This window comes from Protopterus annectens, chromosome 4.part1 (genome assembly GCF_019279795.1).
Source record: "Protopterus annectens isolate FY-2018-M chromosome 4.part1, PAN1.0, whole genome shotgun sequence".
Taxonomy (NCBI): Eukaryota; Metazoa; Chordata; order Ceratodontiformes; family Protopteridae; genus Protopterus; species Protopterus annectens.
The window spans coordinates 458622845-458641465 of NC_056734.1; the positions used below are offsets into that span (position 1 = coordinate 458622845).

The following is an 18621-nucleotide window of genomic DNA, read 5'->3' on the forward strand; positions in this document are numbered from 1 at the left end:
GGTATAAATGGAAGAAAAATAAGGAAAAAGAAACACTGCAGGTATTAGCAAAGGAGTCAGTGCAGGAAAATATGAAATATATGGACAAACTAGTAGAGTGCTAGTGAGATGGGATCAAGGTCACTGTCAGGGGAAATTGGAGCAGAACAGAAGGAATGAAGAGAAAGAAAGAAGCAATGGGGGGGTTGAGAAGCTGGAGATGGAGGTGTTACCAAAGGAAGCTGCAAACCAAAGCAGAAAAAATGTTCTGGATCAGAAAAAATCAATAAGAATAGAAATAGAGAGTAGAATTATTGCAGAGGAAGGAATTCACCACTGGAACTGGAGTGACTGCTGATGGATAGTGGGGACAGGGTTGAACTTCAACACTGGAACTGAAGAGACTGTTGTTGGATATTGGGGATGGGGTAAACTTCACCACTGGAACTGAAGAGACTGTTGTTGGATAGTGGGGATGGGGGTGAACTTCACCAGAGACTGCTGATGGATAGTGTGGATGGGGGTGAACTTCACCACTGGAACTGAAGAGACTGCTGATGGATAGTGTGGATGGGGGTAAACTTCACCACTGGAACTGAAGAGACTGTTGTTGGATAGTGGGGATGGGGGTAAACTTCACCACTGGAATTGAAAAGACTGTTGTTGGATAGTGGGGATGGGGGTGAACTTCACCACTGGAACTGAAGAGACTGTTGTTGGATAGTGGGGAAGGGGGTGAACTTCACCACTGGAACTGAAAAGACTGTTGTTGGATAGTGGGGATGGGGGTGAACTTCACCAATGGAACTGAAGAGACTGCTGTTGGATAGTGCGGATGGGGTGAACTTCACCACTGTAACTGAAGAGACTGTTGTTGGATAGTGGGGATGGGGGTAAACTTCACCACTGGAATTGAAGAGACTGTTGTTGGATAGTGGGGATTGGAGGTGAACTTCACCACTGGAACTGAAGAGACTGTTGTTGGATAGTGGGGAAGGGTGTGAACTTCACCACTGGAACTGAAAAGACTGTTGTTGGATAGTGGGGATGGGGGTGAACTTCACCATTGGAACTGAATAGACTGCTGATGGATAGTGTGGATGGGGGTAAACTTCACCACTGGAACTGAAGAGACTGTTGTTGAATAGTGGGGATGGGGGTAAACTTCACCACTGGAATTGAAGAGACTGTTGTTGGATAGTGGGGATGGGGGTGAACTTCACCACTGGAACTGAAGAGACTGTTGTTGGATAGTGGGGAAGGGGGTGAACTTCACCACTGGAACTGAAAAGACTGTTGTTGGATAGTGGGGATGGGGGTGATCTTCACCACTGGAACTGAAGAGACTGCTGTTGGATAGTAGGGATGGGGTGAACTTCACCACTGGAACTGAAGAGACTGCTGTTGGATAGTAGGGATGGGGTAAACTTCACCACTGGAACTGAAGAGACTGTTGTTGGATAGTGGGGATGGGGTGAACTTCACCACTGGAACTGAAGAGACTGTTGTTGGATAGTGGGGATGGGGTGAACTTCACCACTGGAACTGAAGAGACTGTTGTTGGATAGTGGGGATGGGGGCGAACTTCACCACTGGAACTGAAGAGACTGCTGTTGGATAGTGGGGATGGGGTAAACTTCACCACTGGAACTGAAGAGACTGTTGTTGGATAGTGGGGATGGGGTGAACTTCACCACTGGAACTGAAGAGACTGTTGTTGGATAGTGGGGATGGGGTGAACTTCACCACTGGAACTGAAGAGACTGTTGTTGGATAGTGGGGATGGGGGCGAACTTCACCACTGGAACTGAAGAGACTGCTGTTGGATAGTGGGGATGGGGTGAACTTCACCACTGGAACTGAAGAGACTGTTGTTGGATAGTGGGGATGGGGGTAAACTTCACCACTGGAACTGAAGAGACTGTTGTTGGATAGTGGGGAAGGGGGTGAACGTCACCACTGGAACTGATAAGACTGTTGTTGGATAGTGGGGATGGGGGTGAACTTCACCACTGGAACTGAAGAATTGATGAGACTGTTGATGGATAGGGGGAATGGGGAAGAACTTCACCAATGGAACTGAAGAGAATGTTGTTGGATAGTGGGGATGGGGGTGAACTTCACCACTGGAACTGAAGGGACATGTTGGATAGTGGGGATGGGGGTGAACTTCACCACTGGAACTGAAGAAACTGTTGTTGGATAGTAGGGATAGGGGTGACCTTCACCATTGGAACTGAAGAGACTGTTGTTGGATAGTAGGGACGGGGTGAACTTCACCACTGGAATTGAAGAACTGAAGAGACTGTTGTTGGATAGTGGGGATGGGGGTGAACTTCACCACTGGAAATGAAGAGACTGTTGGATAGTGGAGATGGGGTAAACCTCACCACTGGAACTGAAGAACTGAAGAGACTGTTGTTGGAGTGTGGGGACGGGGGTGAACTTCACCACTGGAATTGAAGAGACTGATGCTGGATTGTGGGGATGGGGGTGAACCTCACCACTGGAATTGAAGAGACTGTTGTTGGATAGTGGGGATGGGGGTGAACTTCACCACTGGAACTGAAGAGACTGTTGTTGGATAGTGGGGATGGGGGTGAACTTCACCAGTGGAACTGAAGAGACTGTTGTTGGATAGTGGAGATGGGGGTGAACTTCACCAGTGGAACTGAAGAGACTGTTGTTGGATAGTGGGAACGGGGGTGAACTTCACCACTAGAATTGAAGAGACTGTTGTTGGATAGTGGGGATGGGGGTGAACTTCACCACTGGAACTGAAGAGACTGCTGTTGGATAGTGGGGTTGGGGTGAACTTCACCAGTGGAACTGAAGAGACTGTTGTTGCATAGTGGGGATGGGGGTAAACTTCACCACTGGAATTGAATGAGACTGTTGTTGGATAGTGGGTATGGGGGTTAACTTCACCACTGGAACTGAAGAATTGATGAGACTGTTGTTGGATAGTGGGAATGGGGATGAATTTCACCAATGGAACTGAAGAGACTGTTGTTGGATAGTGGGGATGGGGGTGAACTTCACCACTGGAACTGAAGAGACATGTTGGATAGTGGGGATGGGGGTGAACTTCACCACTGGAACTGAAGAGACTGTTGTTGGATAGTGGGGATGGGGGTGAACTTCACCACCGGAACTGAAGAGACTGTTGTTGGATAGTATGGACGGAGGTGAACTTCACCACTGGAACTGAAGAACTGAAGAGACTGTTGTTGGATAGTGGGGATGGGGGTGAACTTCACCACTGGAAATGAAGAGACTGTTGGATAGTGGAGATGGGGGTAAACCTCACCACTGGAACTGAAGAACTGAAGAGACTATTATTGGATTGTGGGGATGGGGGTAAACTTCACCACTGGAATTGAATGAGACTGTTGTTGGATTGTGGGGATGGGGGTGAACCTCACCACTGGAACTGAAGAGACTGTTGTTGGATAGTGGGAATGGGGGTGAACTTCACCACTGGAACTGAAGAGACTGTTGTTGGATAGTGGGAATGGGGGTGAACTTCACCACTGGAACTGAAGAGACTGTTGTTGGATAGTGGGGACGGGGGTGAACTTCACCACTGGAACTGAAGAGACTGTTGTTGGATAGTGGGGATGGGGGTGAACTTCACTGCTGGAACTGAAGAGACTGTTGTTGGATAGTGGGGATGGGGGTGAACTTCACCACTGGAATTGAAGAGACTGTTGTTAATTAGTGGGGATGGGGGTGAACATCACCACTGGAACTGAAGAGACTGTTGTTGGATAGTGGGGATGGGGGTGAACTTCACCACTGGAAATGAAGAGACTGTTGGATAGTGGAGATGGGGGTAAACCTCACCACTGGAACTGAAGAACTGAAGAGACTGTTGTTGGATTGTGGGGATGGGGGTGACCTTCACCACTGGAACTGAAGAGACTGTTGTTGGATAGTGGGGATGGGGATGAACTTCACCACTGAAACTGAAGAGACTGTTGTTGGATAGTGGGGATGGGGGTGAACTTCACCACTGAAACTGAAGAGACTGTTGTTGGATAGTGGGGATGGGGGTGAACTTCACCACTGGAACTGAAGATACTGTTGTTGGATAGTGGGGATGGGGGTGAACTTCACCACTGAAACTGAAGAGACTGTTGTTGGATAGTGGGGATGGGGGTGAACTTCACCACTGAAACTGAAGAGACTGTTGTTGGATAGTGGGGATGGGGGTGAACTTCACCACTGGAATTGAAGAGACTGTTGTTGGATAGTGGGGATGGGGGTGAACTTCACCACTGGAACTGAAGAGACTGCTGTTAATTAGGTGGGACGGGGTAGGTCACAAAGGAAACAGCTAGCAAAGGAATACATGAAGAGTCAGATGCAGTGAGAGTGGAATGAAAGGTACGAGATGGAGAGTATTTACAAGATGTTCATTGAAAACTTTAAATAATACTACAGTTAGTTTTACAAAGAACAGGAAGGGCCAGAAACACCAGCATGGAACTGGGAAAGAATATAGAGAGACATACACTGGAGGTTGAATGCTGAGTTGATAAAGGATGAGATAAGGAAAGCCATATGCAAAATAAAGGAGACAAAAGCTAGAGGTCCAGATGGATTCCCCTTAGAATTCAAAAATGGGGAAGAGAGGAAATATAGAAGGTCATAGGGGAGGACTCAGGAAAACCCCCTAAAAGAATGAAGAGAGACAGGATATCACGATATATCATGAAATATTCAGGAGAAGGAGAAAACGGAAAGTGGGAAATTGTAAGTGTATCTCTGATTAATTTAGCCATCAAGACTTTAGTAATGACATTGTCAGATAAACTTGGGGATGTGTTGCCAAATAATACAAACTGGGCAAAAATTGCTTTGTGAATGGAAGGGAGGCAGAAGAAAAGATGGTGGGACCTGCTGGAATTTATGCACATGGAGGAGGAAAAGCAGGAAGGGAAAGGTGGGATTGTTGTCCTTGACCTGCTGAAAACCTTTTATGATGAGGTAGGAATTCCTATGGAAGACACTGCAGAAAAGGCATAGTTTGTAGCAAGTTACTAAGCATGCAGTCCAGGAGACCATTAACTTGTTTAAGCTGTAGCATATTTGTATGCTTCCAGTTAACACCCATGGCTTCTCATGGTGTCCAGATGTTTTTTGGGACTGGCTTCTTTAACTAAGTGACTAATCAGCTAATAACAGTTACTATTAGAAATGCAAGGAGTAATTAACATAGTGAAAGTAAGATTGTTTATCTAGGATGTCTTTCAATACAGAAATGAATCACTCTTTGCCACTTATTATTCATATTTCTATATTTATGATTATATTTTCAAAACTGAGAGCCCTACGTATTGTTGAGGGTGTGAAATGTTATGATGGGAGATAGGAAAATTGTCAATGTCCATTCATATCATGGTATACTGGAGATTCTGCTAGTTGTTTGTTAATAATTATGAAAATAATCTATTTCCAAATGTACTTAATACTTCAAAAACAAGTGTCTTGCAAGCTGTCGCATGGCTTCAGGTGAAACTTTAGATGTTGATGAAGAAAACTGTCATTGACATTTGTACTGCAAGTTGCACATCTTAAGAGATATTCAGTGTTATTTATATTGCTAATTATATGATTAAGCATATGCTTTTACATTCCTGTCTCAACAAATATGCACTCAGAGAGGAATTCCTTGCTGTCATATGAAAATTTACATATGGGTAACAAAAGTGTTCTGATAATATTTGTCTAGCTTGTACAGTTCCAAGATAAGAAAATTTGTGAAAGTTTAGCAAAAAATATAACTCTGGGTTTATCTGTGTTATAAAATATTATAGTATTTAAATAAATATGTGTCATCTATTATCACTATAAAGAATATTTTAAGGAGTTAAGGAGCTTAGTTCAAATTCTCAGTTGTCCCAAAGCACTGTCTGGTTAAGAGACTTGCTTGAAGTCACACAGTAAGTAAACAAAAGTGGAAAGATTCAAACTCTGCACCGTAGACACCAAAAGCACCTCATTAACAAGTTGGAGCTTTAGTCGTTTGCCCTAACTGCCAGACTGTAGGAGAAAAGTTTATACATTGGATACAGGCCATGTACCAAGACCCAGAAACTGAAATACTCTTAAATGGAGGCAGATCTGTGGAGACAAGGGTCGAAGCAAGGACCATATGGAGTGCCCTCTATACTCAGGCCTGAAAATACTTGTGAGTGAGGAGCTGGCGATAGAAGTCCGATCCAATGCTTAAAAAAAAGAGGGTATAATGTCTCACTTTGTGTCAAATGAAAATGTCAATGTTAGAGGATGTGGTAACAGCAACAAGAGAGATATTGTAAAAGTTTAGAAAATCGGTAGGACTCAGGTGTAAGAACAAATTCAAAAATGCCAATAGAAGTAAGAATAGGGAAAGGGAAATAAAGGGGGAACAGTTTAAGGTGGTGCTGGGTTACAAATGTTCCCTTCTGCCATGTTTTATTTATTAAAAACTGCAAGGAAAAAACAGCAATGCTAGAGTTTTCACTGTGTGATACCTTAAACCTCCTGTAATGGAGGCCTATGGGATCTATGCAGATGTCCCCATACAGACAGCAAGTGTTTCAGATACATAGCTTCTAAATATCCATAACTTTTTTTTCACTTTTTAAGTCTTTATGGTTACATTCAGCCACTAAAGCAAAACTGCACTTTCTGTGGACATCAGTGTTTTGACATTTGTATTGACCTCATCAGCACAGCATAAATAGATGGTTTGGTTATACTTTAAAAGCACAGTGTCTTTCATCCCAGCTAATGCCCATAAAGATTAAGGTGCCTGCAAAATATCCCAAGTAACATCCAGACCATAGCTTTTGAATATTCAGGACTTTTTTTACTTTTTAAGTCTTTATGGATAAATTCAGACCAGTAAAGCTAAACCCAACTAGCTGTGGACATGTAGCTGAAACACTTGATGTCCTTAAGGGGTCATTTGCATTTATCTCATGGATGGCTGTGTTTTATTTATCTATTGGATCCTTGGTTCTAGTACTGGTAGAGATATTGAACTTGTGGAGAAACAGGAGGTCCAGGATACTGGTGCCAAAGTGAGTCAGCAGTCTCTTCTGAAAAGTATACAAGATGCTGAATAAAGTGATAGACCTTCCAGTCTCTCTTTGTAGGTCAAGTAATTTAGGCTTGTGAGATCTTCGATTAGGAACCGTTGGGGTCTTTTTAATTGTTTGACAGGTTTAATGAGCTACATCCTAAAGGGGGCATTACACTTGCTAAATGGCCTGATCAGTGCCGAGAATAATAGAATGATTCTTGTTTAACTTGAAAATATTCCTTTGAGAATTACATGGGCTAAATAGAAAAATTTCTTGACAACTGTTGCCATGTGATAGTAAAAAGAAAGGGAGATATCAGCCAAAGTACCTACGTGTCTGATTATAATTTTAGTTTGTAATGGTATGCTGTCTATACAGTATGTTGAAGGGAGGGGCTGTTAACAGAAAGTGATAATACTGTACTTTTTAACCTTCAGTCTGAGTCCATTTTTAGTACATCAAGAATCTACCAGGTATTGTTCTTGCTAGAGGGTTTGGGTGTCATAGAGTGACTTAACAACAATCCCCAGTTTACAGTCATCCACAAGCTTTGTTAACCAGAGGTCTTCACTATTCACCTAGATCCCTGAGAAGTAAATACCAAAAAGGAGTGGTCCCAAAACTGAGTCCTGAGGGACACCATTGGTCATTTTTAAACTCACTGAAGAGACACCTCCGACTCACATAATGTGGGATCTGCTTTTGCTATCCATCTTACTACATATGACTCAGCTGGGAAAACATGTGGTTTTATGTGATGTCAGCATGAAGAATGGTGTCAAAGGCCTTGGCCAAGTCAAGATACAGCCTCAGTAACTCTTTGGTAGAAGTTTTCCCCAAACTATCCTTATCTTATCATCCAAGTTCTAACTTCTTCCTTTCAATAGTGGAACCATAAAGAAAAAAAAAACACTTCCCCACTCATTCAGCTGAACTTCTTGCTAAAACAGTTGCTACCACAAACTCTTCAGCTGAACTATAAATGTGGCTTCATCATTCACTTATAACTGCCACTACTGCATTCCCACACCTATGGCACCTGCTAATCATGACCCCCCCCCGACAGATTGTAGCCATGGCAACCACACCCTTCTTTTCATCCTTGTTATGCCTCTGGCTTGAGTTTTGATACTATGGAACTTGATGAAACAACATGCAAAAAAATCATCATGGTTTCCTTATAGCCTGATGAGCAAGCTTTCAGATTTCTAGTTGCATCACTTTTGTTAGGAATATTTCAGTGATGAAGAAAACCCAGTCTTTGGTAATATCTAGAAATATAACTCCGGTAAAGATTTGACATTCTCTGTCAATATGTGAGCTAGTTAAAGACATTTTGTGGATGTAATTACTTTGTCTTGACCATAGTGGCAGGAAAATAGAGTGAAGAAAATGGATAATATGTAATGACAGGCTTTTCTACTAAAGTTACAGAGGGCGTTTGTATGATCTTTCTTGAAGAAGGCATGCATGTGATGTGTTTCCTAAGATTAGGGGTAATGCATCAATAAGGATGGAGGGACTGAATCCTAACCAACAAGTATTACAAGAAGGAAATATTGCAGAGTCCAGAATGTATATTGCAAACCTTTAACGTCATCCGGTCTGGTCATGACGGCTGAAATGGCTACCAAGATTTTTCATTTATTTCACAATAGTACAGCAACTGTATTGTGTATGTTTAAAGGAATCATTGGGGAGGGGAAAGGTTTGGAAACCCCAATGAAGAAAGGCACAGATGAGATGTGATATGACCAATAAGACATCACCTACTCTAGTGTAATACATTAATAAATTGCATCTCCATGTAAGTAAATGGCTGCAAACATGTTAGAGAAGTGACACATCGATGAAGTCTTAGAAGAGAGAAGGAAAAGCAACACTGTGGTGCAGGCAAACTGGTCCTCCAAAAAGACTAGTATCCAATGTAAAAAATATATAGGAGGCACCAGACCAAGGCAGGCGAAGATAAAGTTCAATTTTAATCCACAAAGTACAGACAATGGTGAGCGCTTTCATAGCCAGAGCTACTTCATCAGACAGTAAAAATCATTACTGACTCATATTTAAAAGTTAGAAACAACCAATCAGAATCAAAGTTCAATTAAAGCAATCCAAACTATTGAGCTATAAATTAAAAACAATATAATAATCATACTTAAGGTGCCAAATCTAGTCTGTAGTTCTAGAATAAACCTATAAAATGTATTTAAAATTACATTTAAAATTTTTTTTAATTTTTTATCTACGCAATGCTTTATGAATAAGTACAGGTTTAATACCAACTTTGTCATTTAGGCCCCTGCCTATATTAGCCCGCATACTAATGATCCATTCAAGTTCCTTATTTTTTGCCAGGCTCTTTATAGGACCACCTCCACAATCTATTTTGACTTTCTCTACTACCATGAATTTAAATGTGTGTGTCGTATCTGATGCCATCACATGTCTTGCTAGGGTATTAGTCTCTGCCCTCCTATATATAGCATAAACATGCTCCCTGATCCTATCACGAAACCTCCGTGTAGTCATACCTATATAAAATTAACAACATATATTACAGTGAGCTAAATATACAATATTTGTGGTATTACCGTTAGCTGATAGTTTAAAAAAACAGTCTTCCTTGTATCTGGGTGTTCAAAACATCCTTTCTCATCAATATATTTACAATAGTTGCAGGAATTACAGGGAAAGGTTCCATGATTGTGTGTTGTGGATTCAGTATTTACCTCATGGCCATATCTAGGTCCAATCTAGGTCCACACAAAAGCCTCTTAATGGATTTCTTGTTTTTATATGCATATCTGGGGTTATCTCCTACCAATGTTTCATCTCATCAAAGTATATTCCGATTTCTGGAATAGATTTCCTGTAACAGCCTAATGTTACTTGCATACGTAACTGAAATCCTCAGAGGGTTTATTTGTGGAGTTTTTTGTTCATAAACCTGATTCGGACTGGAGAAATAAGGTCTCCCTGTGCTATTCCTAATGGAGTGTGTATTAGAGGTGATGGACTTAACTTCCTTTTTCTTATACCCTCTCTCATGAAATCTCCCTTCTAGTTGGTGCAGTTCACTTACAAATTTCTCATCTTTGGCTGTTAATCTAGATGTCCTTAGTACCTGCCCTTTTATCACATTTCTGAGCACATGCTGGGGATGCATACTCTGTCTATGTACATAAGTGTTTCTATAGCATTCTTTATGAAAAGTTTCAGTATAGAATTCACCTGTGCTTGCCCTAGTAATACTGGCATCTAGAAATTCAACACATTTATTTGAACTATGAGCTGTAAACCTCAAGAAATGTGTGCTATTATTTATATCCCTCAGGAAGTGTTGTAGGGTCGACGCACCTCCTTCCCATAACAGTAAGAGATCATCTACAAACCTTCGATAAAAAATTATTTTCTCAGACCATACTCCTGCAAGAATATTTAGTGATTGTCATTTATCCATAACCAGGTTGGCGTAGCTATTAGCACAAAAAGTGTCCATAGCCACGCCACCTTTTTGTCTGTAAATGTTATGTTCAAACATAAACACATTATTCTCCAGTATGGTTTCCACCAAAAAAGAGGAGATCTACCATTCTAGATTCATACATTCCGTCTTCCTTTAAATATTGATGTAAAAACTCCAGTCCTACCATATTAGGTATTACAGTAAAAAGAGATTGCACATCCAAGGTAACCATTAAGCAGTCCATTGTTGGTGTAAAACTATTAGTGAATGCATGTAGCTCTACTAAGAATTGTTTAGTGTCTCTAAGGATGGAGTTATTCCTTGCCAGTACAGGTTTCAGGTGGTGTTCTACATATATTGATAGTGGCTCTGTACACCACCCTTGTCCTGCCACTATTGGTCTCATGGGTGGATTGAGGGCATGCTTATGTATCTTGGGTAATCCCTGTATCACTGGTATGATAGGATCATCCACAATGAAATAGTTGTATAGGTCCATAGTAATCTGACCACATTGCATACATTCAAACAGATCATTGCGCATTCTGCAAATGTATTTCCCAACTTTAACATGGTCTGTCTTTTCATACACTCCTTCATCCCTTAACATACCCTACAGACAACATAGTCCATAACCACCAATGGTCCCCCTTTGTCAGCTGGCCTAAAACAAATATTCTTGTCCTTATGTAAAACCTCAAGTGCTGCCCTTTCATCTTTCCCCATACTAAAAAAGCATTTAGTGCGCTCCCTATTATCATACATGGAATATATATTGTTAGTACATGCTTTTTCAAATGTTTCAATTGCACCCATAGTGATGGGCATATAACCACTAGCCTTCTTGAACAAATTAAAGTCCTTATAACTTACATTAACATTTTGAAACTGCATTTTCAACATTAAATTTCTAGTGAACATCTTTAGTTCAATTATGTTTTCAGTTTTTTTTTACATTGAAGTCTTAGAATACATGAATGCATGGTTATTATAAATCATGTTCATTATTTTATGACTTCTCATTTTTATATATGTAATAAATAAAGCATTACAATATATGTTAGGTAAATTATAGTTCATGTAAAGACAATAATAATAAGGAAACATTTCCTTACTTTAATATATTTGTATTTCTGTTATCATCTTTATGAAATCTGAATTTTAAGCTACATCTTTTTATTTTAGGTAAATGGGATTGCACAGCTAATACCACTGCCTCTGACGCCAGATGTAACTATCACACAAAGTGGGCAATATGCCATGGTCATGACTAGTTTTGGATTAAGAGTAAAATATGATGGTAACCAAAGAGCTGAGGTAACCCTGCCTAGTACATTTCAAGGGAAAGTCTGTGGAATGTGTGGCAACTACAATAGTATAAGAAATGATGATTTCTTAAATCCAGATGGAAAACCAGAACCGGATTCTGTAAGCTTGGGTAACAGCTGGCAGGTTTACAATGATACAAGGTAAGGAATGGCTTTTACTTTTATTTGCTGCATATTCAGATGATGACATTTATGTGTCTCAGTTTGACTAGTACTGTTTATTTCTATCTGCAGCTGTACGCCAGGCCATGTCCACAATCCCAACTGTACTGTGAGTGAACAGCAAATAATTGAAAGCAACAGTTACTGTGGGATTATCACAGACACTAATGGACCATTCAGGCAGTGTCACTCTGTCATTGACCCAAAGGATTACTTTGATGACTGTGCCTATGACCTTTGTGAACTTAACATGGACACTGGTGCTCTGTGCAGTAACCTTCAGGCTTATGCTGATGCTTGTCAGTCAGAAGGAGTCACCATTAGACCATGGAGGAATGAAACCTTTTGTGGTATGTATTAACCTTTCTTAACTGATAGGATGAACTGTATTTAAATATGACATGTGGGATAGTCTCAGTGAGCCATGGTTTATTTCCAGACTGGAGCTGAGCGAGATGTGAAGCTAAGTTTAAAGAATAGCACTTTATACATGAATCACAGTGTTAAAAGAAGTCTATATTTTATTATCGAACTTTCAGATCATTAAATGGCATGTCATTGGAAATGCCATTCATCAAACCCCCGCACCCCTGCTAATTATATGTACCAAAATTGCACTACAGTGGGGAAAGGGCAATTTTGCCAATCTCTACCATAATGCAATCTCAGTAAGAACAGTTCAGTGAATGGTATAGTCAATAAAATGCTGTTTAAAAGGCTTTTTGATGATCTATTCTTTCAATGAGATGATGGGACCCTGCTAAAAGTTATAGGAAGTGAAGTACTTCAAAAGATGATGTATTTAAAAGGCAGTTAGTTACTGCAGACCCTTTGAAACTAATGACACCAAATACATGGATGTGAAGGGAAATGTCCTTTGACATTAGTGTTGCTATGATTTCAGTATTTTACATTTAGTATTTATATGCTAGCCACCTGGTGGTGTGAACGTTGCTTCTAGATGATTTTCACTGTTAAAGGGATACAACAATCCCATATGGAAAATGCATGTGTCTATGTGTCTGTGTATTGATCTAGCTATCAATATAATCTATTTAGCTATTATATATATATATATATATATATATATATATATATATATATATATATATATATATAATATATATCCATATATATATATATATATATATATATAGCTATTTATCTATATCTATCTACATATAGCTAGCTAGCTAGATAGCAATATATACATACATATATATATATATATATATATATATATATATATATATATATATATATATACACACACACACACACACACACACACACACACACACACACACACACACACACACATGCTTACCACACCATTTGTTGACTATACAGATTGTCAACAAGTGACATGCTTGCTAAGACTTGTTGAACATACAGCAGTGTGATTGATGATGCTAATCAATCTGTGTTTTGTTGCCAGTAACAGTGTACTGAAGGATTTGCTGTGATCTATAAAGCAAGTTTTATGTTGTATCCTATATGTTACATACACACACACACACACACACACACACACACACACATATATATATATATATATATATATATATATATATATATATATATATATATGGGATCCGTACAGATCCCTGACAGCACTGTCTGCTGAAGCAAACATCACTGAACATACTTAACCGAAAGTGCTGTTCACCGAAGCAGCACTTTTGGATAAGTATGCTCGTTGTGCCAGTCGCACTATGGTGCAGTTAAGGGAAAATTCCCTTTTCCCACTGTAGTGCAACCTTGGAGTGAGAATATAAAAGTAGGGGGGTGTGGGGGGGCACAGCCCCCCACGGGAGGGTGTATGGGGGTTGCCCCCTGAATAAAAGAAGATTTATTTTTTTTCGAACGCACTTTAACTGCCTTCATTAAAGTGCATTCGGTTAATGTGGAATCGGACTATTGAACTTTTGTTCAATAGTCCTAGATCTATATATATATATATATATATATATATATATATATATATATATATTTTTTTTTTTTTTTTTTTTGGAATTGTAGCTGTTTTTTTGATATTAGCAGTTTGGATTTAACTGTGACTGAGTGCAGAGGAAAACTTTATATATTTTCTTTTTCTAGTGGGTTGGTATGCATCGAGCACTGTGTTTATGAGAAAATAAGCTGACATTCTGGCACCAACGAAAATAATCTTGATTTCTTGATTTAAGGGAATGTTTACTACTGATGATATGTGTATAGGTGTATGTACAATTGCATTCACAGGCCTCCTTTTATCAAGGTATGACATGGTATATGTAAACAGCCCCTCAAGCAGAATGTTTTCAGTGTACTTACTATGGAATGTGCAATAACATATGTCCTTAATAATGTAATCAATCCAGCAGGCCAGACTTTACCACATGAAAGTGTTTTGATGTTATTCCATCACATCAGTAGACCACATATGGAAGGCAGCTTCCAGTTCTGCACTAAAACATTTGGATTACAAGAAGCCTTTGAACCTACTAACTTTAGATGCAGGATACTAAGCAAGATGGAAATAGGAAAAAAAATCCCCTAGCAGATGTACAGAAGACTTGTTTAAAATGATCCTGGCAAAACACAGAAATGTGGCTCTCAGGATGTTTACAGCCCTTTATTAAGGCATTGTGGGTTAGTGAGTATAATGTAGATTAAACATTAGGTGAAAATGCCAAGGCGACTGCCGATAACCTTTCAACTTCTCTGAGTAGTTTGACTTACAATGAGGAAGAAAAGTAAAGTGGAACAGGAGCCTTGGTAGGAAAGAACTGTTGTGCAGTCTGGGAACGATCTGTATTCATAATTAGCCAAAATCAGAGTGATAGGCAGTTCCATGAAAAGAAGACCAACAGAACAGGAGTAAATTATTAAAGGATGCAGCAGAAATCTGGAAGAGGTAGCTTAAGATAGAACAAGTTAGCTTGAGAATGAGGGTCCATATTCAGATTTCAATAGTAATGTGAGTTGTTCGGGATTGACTTGAAAAACACAGAAAGAAGTGAAGGCAGTAGTAAATGAGAGCAGCTATCAAAGTAGCAGAATAGATTCAAAATGGTAAAGCATCTCAGAAGTTGCCAATCCTGTTTGTAATGTCAATAACAGCAAAGATTATTTTAAAGATAAAATCTTAAAAGACAGCCATATATAGCCTGTCTTTTGATAAAGTAATGATAATGTTGAAGTTTATGGTTGGCCGTGACTCATACTATTTCTGTTTATAGTACAACACTGAGGTGAGTGTCAAGACACACTCCTAATATTTAAAAGACAGTTGGAAAAAAAGACTTCTGTCTTGGAGTTTAATTTCTCCATTATTTTGGTGTTTCTAATATCATGATGGGAATGGACCCCATTCCTAAGGATACCATTAGAGTTCATAAAATTAGTATTGTTTCAGTCTTTGATGTTTAAGGATGCTTGTCTCAAATCCCGCAAGGTGCCCAGAATTGGGGAACATGAGAGCTGAAACATGAACATTATTTACTCAGAAGTACTTTTATCTGCCAAAATGGTCTCCTTTGTGTTCCATTTTAATTGAACAGCTTGAAAGTACAGCTACAGTCTATCGAGAGAATCTTGCAAAGGGGTACATTATTAGGGAACCATACTGAGCGAAAATGAATTACATGTGCATGTGAGCATATGTGACAGATTATATGAGTAGACGTTGTATCATCAATACGCAAAAACAGGACAGAACAGGACTGGGATATTTTCTTAAGTATCATATGTAAGGACTGAAGAGAAAAGTACATCATTCATTTACTGACTAAATCCCATTTGGCTGGTATGATCTAAATCATTATACGCAAGGAGCGGTCTGACAGATGATTTTAACTTCTATGACATAAGTGAATGCAACAAAGATTTAAATATCTTTGTTCCATTAAAAAGGCTGATTTAGTATGCTCTTGCACATTGGCGTAACTATGGAGACAGCCATACAAAGCAAAACGGAAATTCCTTTATGGTTGTTTTAATATTGTCAGATAAAACAAAAAGATAGCTAGTGAACGGTTGTTTTCCTGTGTTTATAATGAAGAAGCAGAGACTGCATTGCAGAATATGGAGTGTCATGATTGCACTCTGTCATTAAAAGCCATTAGCTTGTTAAACAGCAGTTTGTTCTAACAAGGTGCTCAGTGTCTTTCATCACTGTTATGCGCCATTCTTGAGCCATAATATAAATGACAGCCACCAAAGAACAGCCTCAGGAAGATGATACTCCTTTAAATGTTGTAATATATTTCATGCAGCCACATCATGTATTACATCTTTTAAAACTGTTAGAGAATCAAAGACACAGTTCACTTCTGGCTGTCATCTCTGTGGCACGGGTAAGTGTATTACAGCTTTTAGCGCTGGAAAACATATTGCATTCCTACCATTTGTTTCTTTTTCGTATCCCTGTATTTGATACTACATTGGAACGGCTAAATCTCCAAGTATTACAATGAGTTTTATCTCTCTCTGTCTTGCTCTTTCTTTTCTAACTGGAAGGACATGGCAAGTACAGTTGCGTAAGAACTTATGATAACCGTAGATGCTCAAACAGATCACAGTTGCAGTATTGCTGACAATTGGGAAGTATCCTGCCAAGGATACTGTATATCTCACCAGTTTACAAAAACTTGGGCTCCTTCCTCTTGTGCTGTATGTCTGACCTACTATCAAAGCGTGAGACTATGTTCAGGTAAATATAGGCAGACATGAACATCTTCAGAGCTTTTTTTGATCCAGGAAAATGTTTGTCTGAGGCTAATACCCTGGTAAAAGGGACTCAGATAAAGAAAGAAGAGGGGATAGGGTATGTAAGGTTCCACCTCAGCCAAAGGAAGACAAAAAAATATAACAAGGGGGTGTATGCATGTACTACAACACTGATCCTATGGAACATCTACTATTATGGTAAGTTCTGGCATAGCTATATTATCTTCACCATTATGTTACAGTTGTAGCACTGCAGACATTTGGGAAGATTCCCAAAGATTTTCTGTGGACTGAGAAGAAGGCTGAAGAGTAGAACTGATGTCCAGTGTCTATTGTAAATTGGATCTGGCAAATCCAGCTTCGGCCCTAGAGAAATTATTAACATTATGTTACATAAAAATGTGAATGAATGCCCAAGTTGCTGCTTCCAGAATAGGTCCTGAATCCAGACCTTTAAAGTAAGCTCCTGAAGAGGCAGCTGCTCTAACAGACTGAACTTTGACTTGACATCAAAGAGATTTTTTTTATGGAAAGAGTAACACAAGTGAATGCTGACAGAAATCCACCTGAAAATTGTCTCTTTAGAAATTGAGAAGCCTGTCTTTTTCTATTAAAGGAAACAGACACTTGGTCAGCTTTTATGATGTCTTCTTGTTTTCTTAAAATAGAATTTGAGTTAGCTGTGGACATCTAGTAAATGAAGAATTCCCCTTCCCCTCGTATATTGAGGATTAGGAAAAAATGTAGGAAGATAAATAGAATGACTCATAGATATTTATGTGACCACTTTAGGCATAAAATATGGATTAGTCCTAAGGATTACTCTATCTTTATTGAAAAACAAAAAGGGAGGAGTGCACATTAGAGCTTGTAAGTCTGATACCATTTTAGCACATACAAGTACCACTAACAGGACTGTCTCCCAAGTACATAACTGTAGAGATGCAGAAGAAGCTGGTTATAAGGAGGAAGGTTAGTTTTTCTAGGACATAGTTCAGATTCCGAGTAGGGCTTGGTTTTCTTGGTGTCTGATGTAGAAGATGTCTTTTAGGAAGTGTCTGACCTCTTACATGAAGAAAGAGAGGGGTCCATATGTAAGCAGGGTGAAATGGCTAACAGATGCCCCTAGACAAAGGTGTATAAAAGGTCTAAGTTGAGCAGTGGACACAAATATTGGAGGACAATAGGTAGATCCAAGTGATAAGGGTACTGTCCTGTGTTGCAACAACAGATAGAAATTCTTTTCCATTTGGGAATGTACACTTTTCTTGCAGCAGATTCCTTCCTCCTTTTATTACATGTAACAAGCTGTCAGAATAAAGGTATCTGAAGGAAATTAGATGCCTATTACCTAATCAGTCAGATTCAGAGTTTTCCTGTTTAGATGAATGAGACAGCATATTTGTTGTTTGAGTAATCCATCTTGTGAAGTAACTTCTGGTGCTTGTCCTTGGCTAAATACAAAAGAAAGGAGACTTAATGTTGATTGAACCAAATGTGAGTCATCAGTAGCATTTCTGGATTGTCTTTCTGAGTCATGAGAAGGACTTTTGGAATAAGTTGAAAGTGTTGGAAGGCATATAGGAATTTCCCTTTCAAAGAGGTTGGTAAGTTATTGCTTTTCCATGCTTCTCTGCATGGAACTCTGGTGCAGAACAGCCTGAGCTGTCTCTTCAGTGCGGAGACAAAGATTTATATCAGGGAAGCTCCCCACTGATGGGCACTATGGGGGAAGACCTCTCTGTTCAGCATCCATTCATAAAGGCCTGCTTTTGAAGTTGTGGTGATCAGCGATATCTGAAGTTATCATGGTCAGTGTGGAAAGACAGTAAACCTTCATTCCCCTTGTTTATTAATATACCACATAACTGTGGAATTGTCCATTGGGACTTGC

The 18621-nt window shown here is 39.4% G+C and overlaps 1 protein-coding gene across 1 annotated transcript in view; it reads left to right on the plus strand.

Moving 5' to 3' along the window:
• The window catches only part of LOC122801223 (IgGFc-binding protein-like), a 691109-nt gene that overhangs the window by 65973 nt on the left and 606515 nt on the right, over positions 1-18621 (plus strand). Inside the window, exons 7-9 of the mRNA XM_044070776.1 lie at positions 11710-11993; positions 12087-12364; positions 16274-16354. Coding sequence (XP_043926711.1) covers positions 11710-11993; positions 12087-12364; positions 16274-16354 — 643 coding nt within the window. The remainder of the gene's footprint in view (positions 1-11709; positions 11994-12086; positions 12365-16273; positions 16355-18621) is intronic.